The sequence below is a fragment of the Zonotrichia albicollis genome, chromosome 6 (assembly GCF_047830755.1).
Source record: "Zonotrichia albicollis isolate bZonAlb1 chromosome 6, bZonAlb1.hap1, whole genome shotgun sequence".
In the NCBI taxonomy this organism is placed as follows: Eukaryota; Metazoa; Chordata; class Aves; order Passeriformes; family Passerellidae; genus Zonotrichia; species Zonotrichia albicollis.
The window spans coordinates 41,813,523-41,830,300 of record NC_133824.1 but is presented as its reverse complement, the minus strand read 5'-3'; the positions used below and the strand labels follow the sequence as shown (position 1 = coordinate 41,830,300).

The following is a 16,778-nucleotide window of genomic DNA, read 5'->3' as shown; positions in this document are numbered from 1 at the left end:
TCCATGCCCTTCTGCACTGTTATATGCTTTATTTTCCATACAGGCCTCTCTAACCTGGAATTTCCTTCCTTCTGCAGCTGAGCATCTCTTCCTCTAACATTCCCCAGAAAACTGGAAAGACATCCAGTTCTTTCTGGACACCATTTTGGGAAAACAACACCCTTGAACTATCATAATACACTGCATGTGCTTTTATTTGTTTCCAATTATTTTCTTGTGTCCAATTTCCTAATTTTTTGTCTGTAAAAGGACTGCTTAGATGTTTTTCCCCTTTGAGGCAAGGCCCAGGTCCTGTTTCATTAGACTTAACACAGTACAGTGCTACAGAAAGTCTTATTCAGAGATTACAAATTACAGCATAGGCATGTTTTCTAGACCATTTTATGAAAAGCATACCCTCTAGCTGCAATGTTGCAAACATTTGTGACTCTGCCTAATTTGGAGAACTCAAGATCCTGCTACTCTCAATATCCCATCACCATCTGAGCCTCGGAGGGAACAGCCGTGTGCATACAAGAGATAAACAAAGGGAAGGTAATTAAGTTCCCAGTGCTAATATTTACCTTGTCAAAAGGCTCAAGGGCATGTTGTGGAAAGGCAGACACAGAAAAAGCAAAAGAAATGCTCTGGAATGGCAACCTGAAGCAGAGCTGGGCTTTTTCACTGTGGGCCACAAGATGCATTCCCAATAATCAGAGACCAGTTGCACAAGAGATTTCACTAGATAACAAGCCTCAGACAGAAATACAGAAATAAAGTGTTAGAAGAGCAGTCCTTGGATTTTCTAAGTGGCTTGAACTTCCTCAGTCACTCCAGAAGCAGCCGAGTTCTACATCCCATGCAGTTCAACCCTAACTATGTGCTGTTCTTAAGAAAGAAAGTACAAAGACGAGAACAGTGCCACAAACCCAACAATGGCACCTCCAGAGCCTCCCAGGAGATCACCCGCCTAGTTCAGAGTCAGAACCATTACAAGAGCAGCTACAATTGACTAAGACAGAGTGGGCTGTGCACCTCAAATAATGAGCAGCGCTCCTGCTGACAGCAGGAACAAAACAGTCTAAAAGGGGATGGGAAGGAAAATTCATACCCTTTGAAGTCAAGAGATGAATAATGAGCAATAAGGTGATGTATTCTCTCTGGAATATCATCCCAATTTCTCCCTCCACCCACAAGAAAGTTTAAGAGTTAGGTAAGGGGGTGGAGGAAGAAATAAAAGCACAACACAAGATTCCACCTGGGTATGGCAAGATCCTTAACATCAAGGAGACTGCAGGGAGAGAGTGTACAAAGGTATAAATGGTTGCATCTGAATGGTCAAAGCATCCAAATGCCACTTATGCCCTGAAAAAAATTCCATCTTTCACAAGGGGACACTATGCACCTAGCAGAGTTGCTTTTGACTCCTGACTTCTTGTGTCTATGTCTCGTACCATTGTGGGGTGTTTTCAGCATTTCAGAGCCACAGGCACAGAGCAAATCTATAAAAATTTAGAAATTATAGACATGTTACTGATGAATGCAATGCAAGTCTGTCCTGTGAAGGAATCTGAAATTCCCAGCCAAAAGGGAATGATGCCAGTGAGATTTACTTCTGATGCTTACGCAGTGAAGCAAAGCTGTCCACAGTTACATCCATAGAGCTACAACATCTGTATCTGCTTGTGTGCCAGCACATCTATGTGTAAGGTTACCTAAGTGTGCATATCAGCAGGGCTGTAATGCAAGTATTGATGTGCTATGCAGCCTGTTACTAACAGAGGCTTAGGTTTTAAATTGAGAAGGGAGAAATAAAAGAACTTCTCATTAGGAGTAAGGAGGGGACACCAATGAAGAACAAAAAGCTCCTGTTTTTTCAATACCTTCTTTTCTCTGACGTTACAATGGATATTGATCAAAAGAAGCTGTACTCTTCTATTGATGCTTCACACAATTCAGTGAGATAGGGTAGTTTCTAAAGAAACCATGAGTTTTCTCCTGTGCTAAAACAGCTTTTCATGGACTTTGTTAGAACACTGCTCTGGTGAACTAGAGGAATTTTAACTAACTACTCAGATTTTTAATCACACACAGCAGAAGTTTGTTGTATTGCAACTATCAGCTTCTACCTGTGTGCATGACCACAGTGTTTTGGGGTTTTTTTGGCATTGTGTGTTCTGTTTCTCTCTGGCAAACTGAACAAGCAAGAGGAGACAAAACAGGATTTAACACCCTCCGTTGTGCTGCGTGACTTGTCAGGATGATTCTTCAACCCACATGAATATCTAGTAATCCACACTGCCACCCTTTTCTTGTCCCCACAGCCTGACCTTCACTTCTGGATGTTTTAGTGTCCATTTGTCCTCAATAAACAGCTTCAGCTCCAGGCAGATGTGTCATTAGCAGGCACAAGCCTGAAATGTGTGTACAGGCAAATTCCTACAAAATATCCATCAGCTACAAGATTCAAAACTCAAGATGAGAAATGCCAAACTGATTTTCAGTTTGCTTTCTATCTTGGGGTGGAAAGGACAAGCAGGAAAACATTCTCCTTAAGGACTTTCTGTATTATTATTTTGGGCAGATCTGTAAAGGTAAATTTTTGAAAATTCTAGAAAAGTAAGATTTTCTATATTCACTATAAAAAGATCTTAGCAAAAGTGACATGAAGCACTGTCCCTGAATAGATCGTTGACTACACAGTGGTTTTTAGATTTTTTTTCTTTTAGTTAGATACAAAGTAAAACAGAGAATGAGTCAGCTAAGGAAATCCCACCCCTCCTAGGGTTTCTCTCCTGCATGAATCAGATGCTAATACCTTCTATTCCTCCAGGTCTTTGTCCCCCAAAAATAAACCATTGTGAATATATTATTATTACCTACCGTGGGCCCCATAATACTAGATAGAGAAGAAAGCAAACCTGAACCACACAGGCTCCTCAATCCAGCAGAACATCCCAAAAACCTAAAGTGTATCCTAAGCAAGATAGAAAATATAACTCCCCTTCATCTGCAGAGTTCAATCGCAGCTGTTTGGGATCCATACAGAATATATGTAGCTACCCTGAGAGACAATGAAGTCCAAATAGGAGCTACAAAAAAAGAGGCAGGTCATCCTCAGTTTCAACCACCACACCACAAGCTGTGATTCCTCACAACAGGAATACTTTAAAGAATAAAAGCCACACACTCTTGGCAGATCTTATACTACCCAAGTATCAGAGCCATTCTACAAGACTACAAGACTCATTCTTGAAAATTTACAGCTGTTGATATATCTCCTGTATCCTACAGTACCTTACATAAAATTGTTTATTTCAAAATTACTTCAAGGTAATCATGAAAGGAACAATCTATGTAGGCTTTATGAATATTTTTCCTGTTTGTGTCTAGGTTTTTAAGAAAAAAAAAAGTTCCTGAAAAGTATTGTTTTTCAGAGGTACTCAACTGCCACTCAGCTCTTAAAAAGCCCACTACCTGTGTTTGAATAGTAAGACTCATTAAACCTGAATAATTAATTACTAAACAGGAAATGTCATTTAAAGATTATGAAAACAAGTATTTAATGGCCTTAAAATACTACTAAGTCTAAATAAAGATCAATGCACTTACATGCATAGATGGTGCTCACATAGCTGCTTTCAGAAGCTGAGCTTAAAAATGCTTAGCTTAGTAAATGCACAGCTTTAAATGAAGTTATTTGAAAATGCAGTAGCCACTTGTCTCCTCAAAAACCAATAAAACTAAGAGGGCAGAGTACATATACCTTGTTCTTGGCAATAAATTACCATGCACATTGCTTCAACTATGAGGTAATGATTGGTTCCAGCTTCTTCTTCCATACCAAGTGAGTGCAAAGCACTTCTACCTTTCTAAGGATTCCGACTTTTTGACAATGTTATATCCACTTTGCATAACTGCAGGAATTCTGTTGTGCAAATTCTCACTGTTTGTTTTGTGCTTCACATCAATTCTCTACACTAAGAGCTTTGATTTGCCAAAATTTCAATCAATCCCATCACCCTTTTACTACATGCAAACTATGTCATATGCTATGATAACATCCAGAATGAAATTGCAAATTCTTTTGTCCCCCACTCAGATCTCCCAGAAGAGGGTGTAGGGAAGAATTCCCCAACCCAGTCTTCTACTCCATGCTCTTTTTGCTGGATAACAGGATACAGAAGCATCATTGTGGACAGCTGCTGGGACCCACAGCATATGGCAGACTTGAAGCTGAATTAAACGCTGAGAAGCAAAAAAGGAAGTGAGTTATAGAATGTCTGGCCCAGTCTGTGATAGCAGCACACAACAGTGATGTTTTGAGTTCTGCATTTGGATCTCACTCTATTAATACCTATGAATATGGAACTTGGAAGCAGCTTATGACAGAAGTTAAGAAATGGTGAATTTTCTCTTGCCTTTACCTTTGCTTCTTTCCAGCTTCAAATAGGTGAATTGACAGAGACCCAATACAATGTGAAAGACCTCAGTATGGCACAGGAGAAAAGTTTTAACATATAACAAAGCAGAAACAGCCAATCAGAAGAGCAAGTGGCTCAGACAGTGCCAGCACTTCCAGCTGCAAGTAGTCAGAAGAACTAAAAAGACAGGGACACTTTTGGACAAACTATTCTTAATTTAAGGAAATTTGTATCAGCTTTGTGCCCTGGTTTCACAATAGTTGTGAGAGGGGTGGTGTTTTCAATGCAATTATCATCATTACCTTTGCAAGAGTTTAATTTGCTTTAAGAGAAAAAGAGTAAGAAAAAACAAACCCCCAAGGAATAGCTCAGAGCCAACAAGGTGCCCTTGTCAGCCCACAAAACTACAGCTCCTCTTGCACAGCTGCTCTGGTGCTGGAGGATACTGAAAACAGAACAAACACCACATTTACAGATTTCCTGCACACAAACACATACTTATTAATGTATCTGACCTTGTTTATTACATTTGCTAAATAGATGGCTAGCCATAAACTGCAGCAGTCCAACCACAGAAACCAAAGGGAAAAAAAAGGAAAATCAAGGAAAGTAATTAATTCCTTATCTCACCCACTAATGACTTGAGCAAAATCTATACCAAATCCACATTTTAAAGCTGTAATTTTTTTCTGAATGCTTTTTAAAGATGAAAATTCTGTCAAACTGGGACAGTTACATTATTTAAGTCCACAACAATCACTGTTCCCACTAGTAAAAGAGAAGATATGACACACACACAGAAAAAAAGAGGAGGGAGAAATTCAATGTAATAGTGCCTCTTTCCACACATGTGGCCTAAAGCCCCATAACATAATGCTGAATGATGACTGAGTCATTTTCCAAACTCCTGCAATCATGGAGTACTTAGTAAAACACATCTGGACAGGACTAAGCAAGTGTGAATCACAGAACCACAGAATCATTAAAGCTGGAAAAGAACTCTGAGATCATCAGGTCCAACTGTCAACCCAGCACCAAAGCCATGTCCACTGAAACATGTCCTCATGTGCCATATCCACAGGTTTTTTAATACTTCCAGGGATGCTGACTCCACCACTTCCCTGGGCAGCCTGTTCCAAGGAAGGAACAGGCCCTTCCATGACAGGAAGCCATAGCCAGAAGACCCAAGACAAACCAGCTTTACCTACCTTACCTTCCCCTTCTGCTCTGGGAAGGGCACTCTGTGGGCTGCTCCACACGTAAGAGGAGCAGAACAGGTTGGAAAATTTTGATAGTTGTTTTCTTTCTGTTGAGCTCATTTCTACTCATGAGCTAAATTTCACAAAAATCCATTTAAATCCTACTCTTCCCAGGCCATCTGAATCTCCATGTGCCAATGCAATGTCACAGCTCACAAAGGGAATTTCAAATACTGAGGTAAGTTTCTGCGTCCTTTATGCCTATCACTGATGTTTCCATTTGACAATGAGTACCTTCAATCACACTTAGTGACAGTTCAGCATCTTCCTGACAACCTCTCTTTTCACACAGAAATAAGATGGCATGCACAGCTATTTACCGTACAACTGGAAGTTTCTAGTAACAAGGAGAGGTAAAAGAGGGCTGGTGACTGAAGAAACAACTCAATTACTCAAAGATGATGTTAGGAAGATTCTGTGGCAAATCTTTGCATATAATCAACTCCCAACACTTGATAGTAACCTTTCAGAACGTACCTTCAGCTCCCATTTTACCCAACTTCCTCGCCAGTGACCAAACCACTGAATTAATTTCTTCAAGACTTTTATCAAAACCATGTAGAAGTAACTCCCAGCAGAGAAAGCAAGAATAGGAGTGTAGAATCACAAAGCAAACACACAGACACACACACTGTTAACTTTTTAAGTTTAAAAATAAAGCCAAGTAATGATGCCAGCCCATGAAGCCAAAGAAAAATGCCAAAATCTTCTAGGTATTTACAGCTACCTAGAACAAAATTTTAAAATAATCACTGTGGAATTGAACACCAATGAGATGAATGTGTGACAGAACGAGAAGACAGCTCTGAAGACAACACAGAAAACAACGAAATTTCCATATGCATCTAGAATCTTTCATCCTGTTATTGCACACTAAATTTCCCACAGTTCCCAGCGTTCATGTCTGAATTTTGGTCCCCAAGTCTGTGCATTTCTTTCTCTCCTCTTTCCATGGTCTACACTTTATAATGAAATGCAGGAACTTCAAGATAGGCCCTGAAGCTTCAAAATTGACCCCCAAGCAGATGGGCAAAGGCTTTTCTTCTTTGAACACTCATTTCTTGAACTCCAGTTATGCTTCAAAGAAGCTCAGGAGTACCTATCAATCAGGAGGTTTTGATGAAGCTATTTTTTTAGTATTTATCACCTGTATTCCAAAAACCCAACATCCTTCCAATGAAATACAGCTCCCTCATGTAGGGCTCCAATTTCAAACTCCTGGCTGCCATGTCTAAAGACAGACAAGCATTAAAATAAAATATATATATGAGATATATATACGCACAAAGAAGTAATTGCTGCCCTAAGGAGCTGCAGAAAATCTCAAGGCAGAGAAGGTTTGCTTTCCAGAGGAAGGCTGCAGAGCCTGGATTCAAGAGCAAACTGGAAAGGACCTCTAGTGGGCTGAGGCTGTGCTGCTCGGGTGCCAGACACGTCCTTCCCCTTCACCTCCCTGCAGCTGCACAACTTGCCAGCAAAGCCCAGCAGCTTTACCTTGTGACTGCCATCAGAAAAGGCACCTAGAGGTGCAGCCACAGCCTCTGTGAAAGACTCAAATGCTAAAGGTTAATGACTCAAACAAGATCATTAGAAATGTCCTCTCACTCTGCTCTCGGTGCTCGGAGGGACGTGCTGTCATTTGCTTCAGAAAAAAGCAGGAGATGGTTTCTATTTTACTGTGTAGGTCACTAAATGTCAGACCCCTTCAGAGTGGTTTTGTGTGGCCTAAATGACAGGACATCAAGGGACATTCAAAGATGCACAAATTCAGATGCACATTTGGAATGAGGATTTAGAATATTATACAGACTATGTCACAGCATTTCGTTCTTCCAAGATTTTTTAGCTGTAGGCAGTTTTGCACAGGCAGCAGAAACTTCAAAAATGCAGTTTAAATAGTGTAACTTTCTGAGTGAAAGAGCTTGGAATTCTTTATCTGAGCTCAAACAAAGCATAACTTCATGTGACACTATGTGACAAATAGATTAGGGAATGTATTCAGGAGAATATATAGATAATAAAGCAGGCCAGATTAAGGAAGGTTATTTATTAGGCTTTCCAGTTAAAAATAAAATATCTTGTTTTGAATGGAAGTTGATGATTCACCTCAAAGTCTTTAAAATACCTCTTTTGCTATATTTGGGTTTGCCTTCAAGTCAGACTGGTTCTATCATTCCCCAAAGTAGACTAATTTACATCTTCCACATTACAGGCCACAGCTTAGCTCTGTTTTAAATGACCTAAGCAATAACCTCTCCTTCAGCAGTTACCCTCAAAGTATCTGCATTAACTCAAGAGGGACCACAAATTAAAGCTGACATTGTTAAGGAGAGCAATGCAAGACAGCTGCTCATTATTCCAAACCAGCATCACCTACACTGCAGTGGTGCTCCTTGTGCCACTGAGCAGAGTGCTGGTCAGGAAGCCAGCCCTGTACAGAGAACAGCACTGGTACTTGGAGTCCAAGGCCACAAGAATGCACCTGGCTCTGCCTTGCACATGGAACAGCAACAGCACTGCCCTGCCATCAATGAAAAGCATTCCTGAGAGTCACTTGAACCAAGCATTCACACAGAAAATAGAAAATAAACCAAAGGCACCAGCAAGTTCATATCTCATCATCAGAGACCTGATCAAAGAGCAACCAGGGCTTCTCAAACTTCATCTTTTTGGTCCAACCATCATCAACTAGGACCACCTCTACTATCAGAATAATATAACTTACTTTCAAGGAGTGCTGGTGATGCCATGAAGTCTAAGTGTGCTTCCCTCCTATGTAGAAAACAGTAATCAAGGCAGGAAAAGAAAGCACTCATCTGTTTTGAAGGGTTCTGTGAGTTATTTTACAGTAAGAGTGCATGCAATGGAAATAGCCCCAAAAGAAACCTCTACAATAAAAAGAATAAGGAATTGAAGCTGATGAGGATAAGTTAAAAGTAAGGATTAAAAACACAACATCTTGTGAAAATACTCCTTAACACCTTCAAGTTAAGGAATTAATTTCTCAGGAATAATGTCTTGAATCCAAACTGCTTTATGATATAAACAACAGCAAATGAAAAAAGAGTTGATCAAACTCTAAAAAGAAATTACAGGAAACCTCTGCTGAATGAGGTAGAACATAGTATATGAAAGAGATGCAGGTATTAAAGTGATTTCAGGTGCAATTAAAATCCCTTGTAAAGAGAGAATGGGGAAGAAATTAAAATGAGTTCTGCATTTTGCTTTATGTTACAGGACAAAATGTTGCCAGCAGCATGAAGGAAAAACAAACCAAGTCTTAAAACAGGCCAGCTTACATAAGAGGGAAAGACAGAAGACAAAAATATTTATGCTGTGTTCCTTTTTTCTGATAACAAACTTGGTAACTTGCTTGGACTCACTTTAAAATTGTCAAACCACTGCAGCCATGGAACTGGCAATTACTCCCCCAGATGGTTGCTTTTAACAACATCACTCTCATTTACTTTTCACTCTTCCATTAGTTCTTCAGCCAAGGACTGCTCACCTGGCAGACAAAGATTAAAATGTCATTTTGAAATGGCAGAATTTGTGAATTTATGAATTGTGTGTCCAGTGTTTATCCACCCAGTTCCTTCCTGTGTCTTTCCAATGAGAAAAGTTCTTAGTTACTGCCAAGACAGCTGCAATAACAAGTTTTCCATTATTACTGCTCTGACCAGGATTAATGTTCTGGGGAAAAAAAATTCAAACAGAACTCTGAGTATTTGTAAGAGCCTCTTAAAATTCAACTACCTTCTGTGGCAAACATTAGATGACAATTCAGATACAGTAACAAAGTTTAAACTACCAAAATTTGCATTGTGGTGGGATTATTAACTAGAAAAATCTTACTCATTCTTTCATGCAGCAAAATCCTTGTACACTGCAATGTCTTTCCAAAGTATGTTTTTATCTTCCACAATGAGCAGACAAGCATCATACTACAATATCCCTTTCTTTCCATTTTCCTGTGTCCAAAAATCACTCTATTTTGCCTCCTTTCCACTAACTGGGGAACTCTCGCAGAATAAAGCAAGCAGGAAATGTTTGTATCAGTATCTCTAAAGTGAAGTGCATGCAGCCCTAGGTATTTGCAAGACAATCCACTGCAGGGCAGGATGAAAATGTCATATAAATATTTTAATTTATTAATAAATTATTAACAGTTTTCATTATTTAAATCAATAAAATAATATTTTAAGTAGTGTTTATCTCATCCTTTGTAAAATTTCTATTGTACATATTTTATAGTTTTCATATTACAGCATTATGTAATTTATAAATAAATAAGTGTAAATATATTGGAGGCTGCATGCTCAAAAAATACTTTACTGGTCCATAATGTTTGGGGATCATTGGTTTATGACTGCAGCACCAGGAAACTGAAGCAACATTTCCTCCTTTGCTAGAAAGAGGTAAAAATACTGGTGGGAACAACTGCATGCAGGGGACAGCTCTCAAGTGGGCTGCATTTCTCAGTTATTCAGCTGCAAGTTTAATGCAGCAACTGATTTTCCAGAAAGAGTTAAGTGTTCTAGCTCCCACTATATCTAGTAGCTGAACAACCCTTGACATTCCCATGGGATCCTGACTGGTGTCTGGAGGCTGCCAAAGCCCATTCAAAATTTCATTCCAGATGATTTAGGTTCAGGTCCATTGCTCTTCAAAGAGATTTAAAATTCTAAATACATAAAATACAGTTTCAGCAATAACTTGTGCCACTGCATCACTTGGCCAGTTTTTTAATGCAGATGTAGAAAGTCAGCCTATTTTTATATAAATTCTTTTTAAACATTCACCAGCAAAACAGCCCTGCTAGTCCCTTGACACACTTCTTGTTGTTGTATAAAAACACTTGCTGAATATATTCCATGTCTGTAATGCCCACAGATAAATATCAAGTAACTGAAACATTGAAGTTACTGAAACTCTGGGGAAATTTTATTTAGTGGGCATGCTCTATTAAGAAATAGTGAAGGAAAGCAAACCAAGTTGTCAAGACTCACTCTTTAAAAATCAGGTTATCCTGACAAATGGCTTCTTTCTACCATTTCTGTTGCAATGAGGATGACATCAAGCACTTAATTCAAGAACTACAGATTTTGAGATAAATTCTTTCACTCCACCTGAAAAGTTTCCAAGCAGCTCATAGCACTGATTGCAGTTTTCAAATTTTCAGTATAACATCCTCTAAAAATCAGAGTTCAGACATTTCTTATAAATAGCTAAAAGAACAGCTGATGTAGATTTTTACATGCTTCTCTCACATACTTTGATATGTGAGAACAATGAAACAGAAAACAACCAATTTGTTTTTCCAGTCACACATCACAGCTCTGGCTGTTCCTTTTCCTCTGTGGAAGACTTCCACACTCTTGTTAGCCTTAACTATGGCACCACACACTGTGCAACAGGAGAAGCAAAGAACACAAACACAAAATAGCTTCAGATGCTTGTCCTGCCTTTCCATCTCATCTACCTTTCCCTCCTGCCTTTGTGCTTCACAGTTGGATGAGCTTCATCAGCTCAACCATCCCTTTACACATGAATGTCACTGTTACATAACCCTCCTGTCCTCCTAGGTAAGGCTCTAATCCCACAGCCCTCCATATGTGGCAGCTTTCACACTGTCCTCATCACAAAGACTTCCAGGAAAGTGCAGCTTCAACATGAAATCTGCCTTCATTTCCATCTTCAGGGAACGCTCTTCGAGTGTAATGGGGCCTCTCTTAACCTGTCTTTTCCAAATATTTTCTGCCAGCTTATTTTAATTTACTGATTTTCTTCTGAATATATTCTTCTCTTTGCCCTTAATGCCCTAGTAAAAGAGCAGCCAAAGGATTTCTGCCCTCATCAATTTTTCAAAAGACAACTGAACTTGGGTGACACTGCTACACTGTGTGCCCAGCCACTACCAGTGAGAAAGAGCACTGCTTGCCTGAAACAAAGACAGCTTACAATCTGCTGTTTGGGTGACATATGTTACTGCTTTTTAAATATCCTACCTGTCTGTGCTACCAGGTGGGTCCAGCCACTCCAGACTGCTCCAATCTTTTCATGTGAGAAGCACTGAGTGTCAATCTTCTTAGGCTCAGCAAGAAAGATGTTCCTGCTCACCAGCTGCCCGTGTTTGTTGCTGCCCCAGACATACAGATGTCCTTCATCTGCAACAGACAGAGAAGCAAAATCTGTTTAAAGGGATACAGATTTAATACCATCAGATACAGTCTCAGTTCAGTGATGCTGAGGAAAGAACATTTAATTCAATTTATGTTCTCACTGTATGCATTTTCCTACCACTCCACCATTGCAACTGGGTTATGAGAAATATTTGCAAGGGCCTTAACAGCACAGCCTATTTTCTGAGGGCTACACAGACTCCCTGAAGCAGTGAGAGCCCTTTCAGGTCAAACAGCCTAGATGTTTATAACAAAGACTAATTTTTATTTAAAAACTAACCACAGTAGTCAACTTCTCTGAGTAAAAAAATCAAAGCATCTTGGAGACATTCAGTGAGCCTTCTCTCTCTGTCCAGCCTGTCCTTGCAGACCAGCTATTATTTCCACTCCAAAGCTTTGATTACATCCAGTAAATAACTTTCTGGACTGCAGCAAATAATTCAAAGCCTGGCTGGCTGCTCTTGCTCTGCTTTACAGTCTCCCAGCCTCTCTACAAGAGCCAGACTCACAGCTCTGCTCATACCAATTCTGCCTCCTTCAACTTCAGCAAATTCAGTAAATCCCCCAAAGCAAGGACAGTCCAGTGCTCCATGGCTCACCTTGAACAGTCACTTCCTAAAGGAATTGGACATGCAGCTCTGAACACACAACTGAAGCAGGCACCACCCATCACAAGGCAAAATAAAAATATTATTGTGCCTCAAAATCACACCAGACAACACCTGAGAGACTTCTGTAAGTGGTCACTTGCCTTCCACATCTCTTTTCTAAAACAGGTATTTGTTCAAATGCACACTCCAGGATTCCAAACAGGAATAAATCTTTTCACAGAAATACCCACCAGTCCTTTACATCAATGCAAGCTGGAGTTGCTCACAGCCTAACAACCAATGGACACTGACACAGTGACTGCCCAGAGAAGTCCTTCTGCAGACATGACATATCATTAGTTCCATCTTTTCAGGACAAAACCATTCCTCCCAGCTCCTAGGCCTCCACAGTAGAAAAAAAAAACCACAAAAACCACTTGACAACAGGAACTGTCAGGCCTCCCTGAAGCCTTTGCCAGCTGCACAAGCTGAAAGTGTAAGAAATATATTTTGCACACCTGATCTTGCACATTATTATGGGCCAGAAAGACTGGAAGCCATGTAAGTTCCAACATGGAATTGTTTGGAGCACACCTCCACAACATTCAAGGCATCAGGATGTCTCAGGTCAGCACTGAACTCATTACAAGCACCATGACACAAGTAAATTTTTCAGAGGGAAAAGAAGAAAAAAAAAAATAAAACTTAGGCTACAGTATATTTAATAACAGCAATAGAGTAGGCCAGGAGAATTCCACTATACTACTGCTGGTGAAAAATTGGCAAGGAGTGGGAGGAGAAGCCAGTACTGACAGTCATCTGCGGGACTCCTCATGTTCCTCTTTAAAACAACACAACTGAAATAAAAAGGAAAAACAAGTCAAGCAATTGTTTCATTCAAATATTCGAACTCTCCACTAAAATTGATAAATTCCTTCCCAGCATGAAGTACACACACCTGGAGAGGAAAAGAAAAGAAAAGAGTGACAGAAACACAAAGAAACACTGTGGCCATTCATATTCCACACTAACATGCATTGCCTCTGTCACCTCCTTTTACAGGAGGTGTATTTGCTTCATCCTGGGAAAAGTAACATGCTCAACCCTTATCTTATATCTTGAGCAGGTCTGAGCAAAAACTGAGACACTAGACTTAGACTTAGCACCATATTCTCACCCCTGGGGGGTTCAGGCCCCTTTGGATACCAGCAGACTCTACCATCCTTTTTTCCAAGGAACCCCCACCCATGTCTGTGAGAACCCACATCAACAGTTGTGTCCCAAACCTGCCTGGCTGCAGGCATTTGATGTCCCACCAGCAAGTGACTCATGGAACAGAAGCAAAGAAAACTGCACCACAGTGCAAAGTATTCCTAGAAAAAAGGGCCCATTTTAATAAAACACACCCTGCAGCAGTATTTTTATTATATCAAGCATCTTTAAAATACAAAATATTTAAATAATAACTATCTTGCAGGGCAGCAACAGTATCACATTATCAAAGTATTTGGCATTTATTTTTTCAATCTTGGTCCCAGTGCTGCCAAATAGACCGCTCTCTTGAATCAAAAGCAAAAGCATGAAAGAATGATCTGCTCACTGTCTAAATAGAGACTGCCAATTATCTAAAGTAGATTTTATTTGTTCTTACAGTTTGTCTTCACTAATCTTGCATACACTTTGCATCTCTGAATTCAATACAATTTACATCTTGGAACATCTCCCCATACAACTAAATCTCTATAGATCTGCAGAAGCAAATACTCCAGTGCTCCTTTAATGATGACAGAGGTACCAGATGGCTGCACATTTGCTAAGAACTTGTTCCTGTGAAGTTTGGCAAAGACTTGTCTTCATAAGGTTCAATATATTTTACACACTTCAAAACTGTAAGATTACAGCATGAAAGCTATTCTGTTTCCCCTTCTCCCAATCTGTCAAAATAAAAAGAAATCTTTATTAGACTTTCATTACTGGATAGTCAGCACTCCAGCATGGGAGCACAGCCCAAGGATCACAGAACAAATGGCAGACATTATGGAAGTGCCTAAGCAATTAAAGCAGCTTCCTACTCTTCAAATAAGCTTTGTGCTCTTACACCAGAGATGTGCACACTGTCACAGTGGAGCCCAAGACACCTCAGAGAGCTCCAGGCCTGCTCACAGCCCTGCAGTGCGCCATGCACAGGCATCAGCTCACGCTGCTGGTGCTACCCTGCTGCTGCCTTTCCTGGCACAGCCACCCAGCACAGCTCTTCTCCCTGGGCAAAGGCTGCACTGGCTCCAGCAGTAACCATACCCAGGAGGGCATCCTGCTGCAGCTCCAGAGAATTACAAATCCTTTCAGACTTTCCAGCCATTAAGAGCCCAGACCTTGAATAACCTAAGGGCTAAGGCCTGACCCCAAGAAAAACCCACAAAACTCAGAGAACCCGAAACACAAATCCTGCTCTTAAAACAAAAGGAAAGTTCTCAGAGTGCAAAACAGAACAACTACCAGCACTAACCAGGCCAGATCAATTTTCAGCAGTTTTACCAAAACTGACAACATCTCAGAGGCAGAGAACCCTTAGAAGGGTGAGATGAGCGCTTTCACCTGTGCACCTGAGACCTACCTGTGAGGGACACGGAATGACAGGAGCCTGCAGCAACTGCCTTCACCTTTACATCTTCCAGGCCTGGAAAAAAACATGGTAGGATAAAATTTCTACAGCAGGCATCAATTCACACACAAACATGCATACAAGTGTAACAGGATGGAGAGGACTTTTATAACAAAAGGCTCTTTCCTTGGGCCACACACATGGCAGGACTCTCATGTTCCCCACAGATCACAATTTTCTGTGACCTGAAAATTATGTCCTCAGGTACTCCACTCCACGTTTACAGTACCACGTGGCTTTGTAGAAAGGAAGATATGTACCACTCCAAATTAAATTTCTGCTCTATCCACCCACACAAAGGAAGCAGACTCCTGGGTTACCTGCCACTTCACAGGGCTCCTTGGCTGTCAGGAACACAGGGAGGGCTTTGCCTTGGCTTGCACGCCTTGCCTGAGATGCCATCCCAGTCCCCCACTGCAGCACCAAACCGCTGTCTTTTCAAAGTAAACACAAATAAAAGAGATTAAAACCCATCAGCCACCAACAAAAATCACCTCACACAATAATGAACATGTGAAAGTTCAAAATTATTTCATTCAAGTCATTTTCACCAATTCAAATGACACTTCAGAAGACCTTTATGCCAAAAAAACATTCAGATAACCCTGGTGAAGCCATCTAGCAACAAACAGCTGTAGTCTCAGTATGCAGGTAAGAAAAGTAAAAAGGTGGGAAGCTACTGGAGACTCAGTAAGAGAAATCCTGTGTTTGCAGTACCTCAGGAATGGACACAAAGTTCCTGTACTTTTTCTTCCCTTTCCCCCTCTTGATACCAATTTGTCTGTGCAGCACAGGGAATCTCAATTCCCATATTATACAAGCACCAGAGATCCCACTGTTCTTCCAAGCATCTCCTGTGCACTTTCAGCTCCACTACCTGGAATCCATACTGAAATTCACACAAACTAAACTAAACACAAGAGTTGTGTTTAGTTGGCACAGTTTGTTTTTCCTCAGTTTTAACAGAAGCATGCTAAAAGGGAGAGTTTGATTTCTACTGTTACACCATGAACAAACTCAGAGTATCTAATAACAGCAGGAGAAATATTTAGTTTCATACCTGTGATTTTTCAGGTGTCAATTTCAGTCACAATTTAAAAAGCCACAATTTATGTGCAGTTCCATTTTGAAGCCTCTTATACAAACTGAAGTAACTATAATGAGTTCAAATCCTAAGATACCTTGATTGAGCAGAAACCCTCTTTCCTGAAAAACTCCCTTTTATGTTTTGTTTCAGAATAAGCAAAAAGAAATCAGTATCTTTTCCATCCATCAGAAAATTAACTTGTTAATAAACCACCACTCTGAACTCTTGGTAAAAGTTTTTCCCCATGATTTTCCAGGAAGATGGTTCTAGAATGTTTATTGTTCATGTTAATTTGTCCCAAAATCTTACAGTCCATGACTTTGAGGTCTATTTTTCCCTGTGATAGTTAAAATAAATAGATCAGTTTTCATCCTCTTTTAAAATAAATTTATTCAATTCCATCCTCTTTTCCTCCTTCTCCTCCTCCAAGCCTTTAAAATCCCATTTCATTTGTTACTGAAAAGATTATGTATCTTTTCAGAAAAAATTTCAGATTATTTTAAAATATGAAAATTATGACATACTCACCTGTAGCAGCAAGGGCATGTCTCAGTCCTGCAGCAACACTCACCACCTTCTCTTTGAGAGACTAGGC

General features: G+C 40.1%; 1 protein-coding gene across 7 annotated transcripts in view; it reads right to left on the bottom strand.

Annotated features, from left to right (window-relative positions):
• SERGEF (secretion regulating guanine nucleotide exchange factor) overlaps window positions 1-16,778 on the bottom strand; it is a 150,291-nt gene that overhangs the window by 128,096 nt on the left and 5,417 nt on the right. For all 7 annotated transcript variants that reach the window (XR_012580856.1, XR_012580857.1, XR_012580858.1 and 4 more), the window contains exons 5-8: window positions 16,712-16,772; window positions 15,417-15,530; window positions 15,049-15,111; window positions 11,671-11,829 (exon numbers count right to left, since the gene is read on the bottom strand). Coding sequence is in view for 4 of the 7 variants with exons in the window: in XM_074543354.1 (XP_074399455.1) it covers window positions 11,671-11,829; window positions 15,049-15,111; window positions 15,417-15,530; window positions 16,712-16,772 (397 nt within the window). In the remaining 3 variants the exon portion in view is untranslated. The remainder of the gene's footprint in view (window positions 1-11,670; window positions 11,830-15,048; window positions 15,112-15,416; window positions 15,531-16,711; window positions 16,773-16,778) is intronic.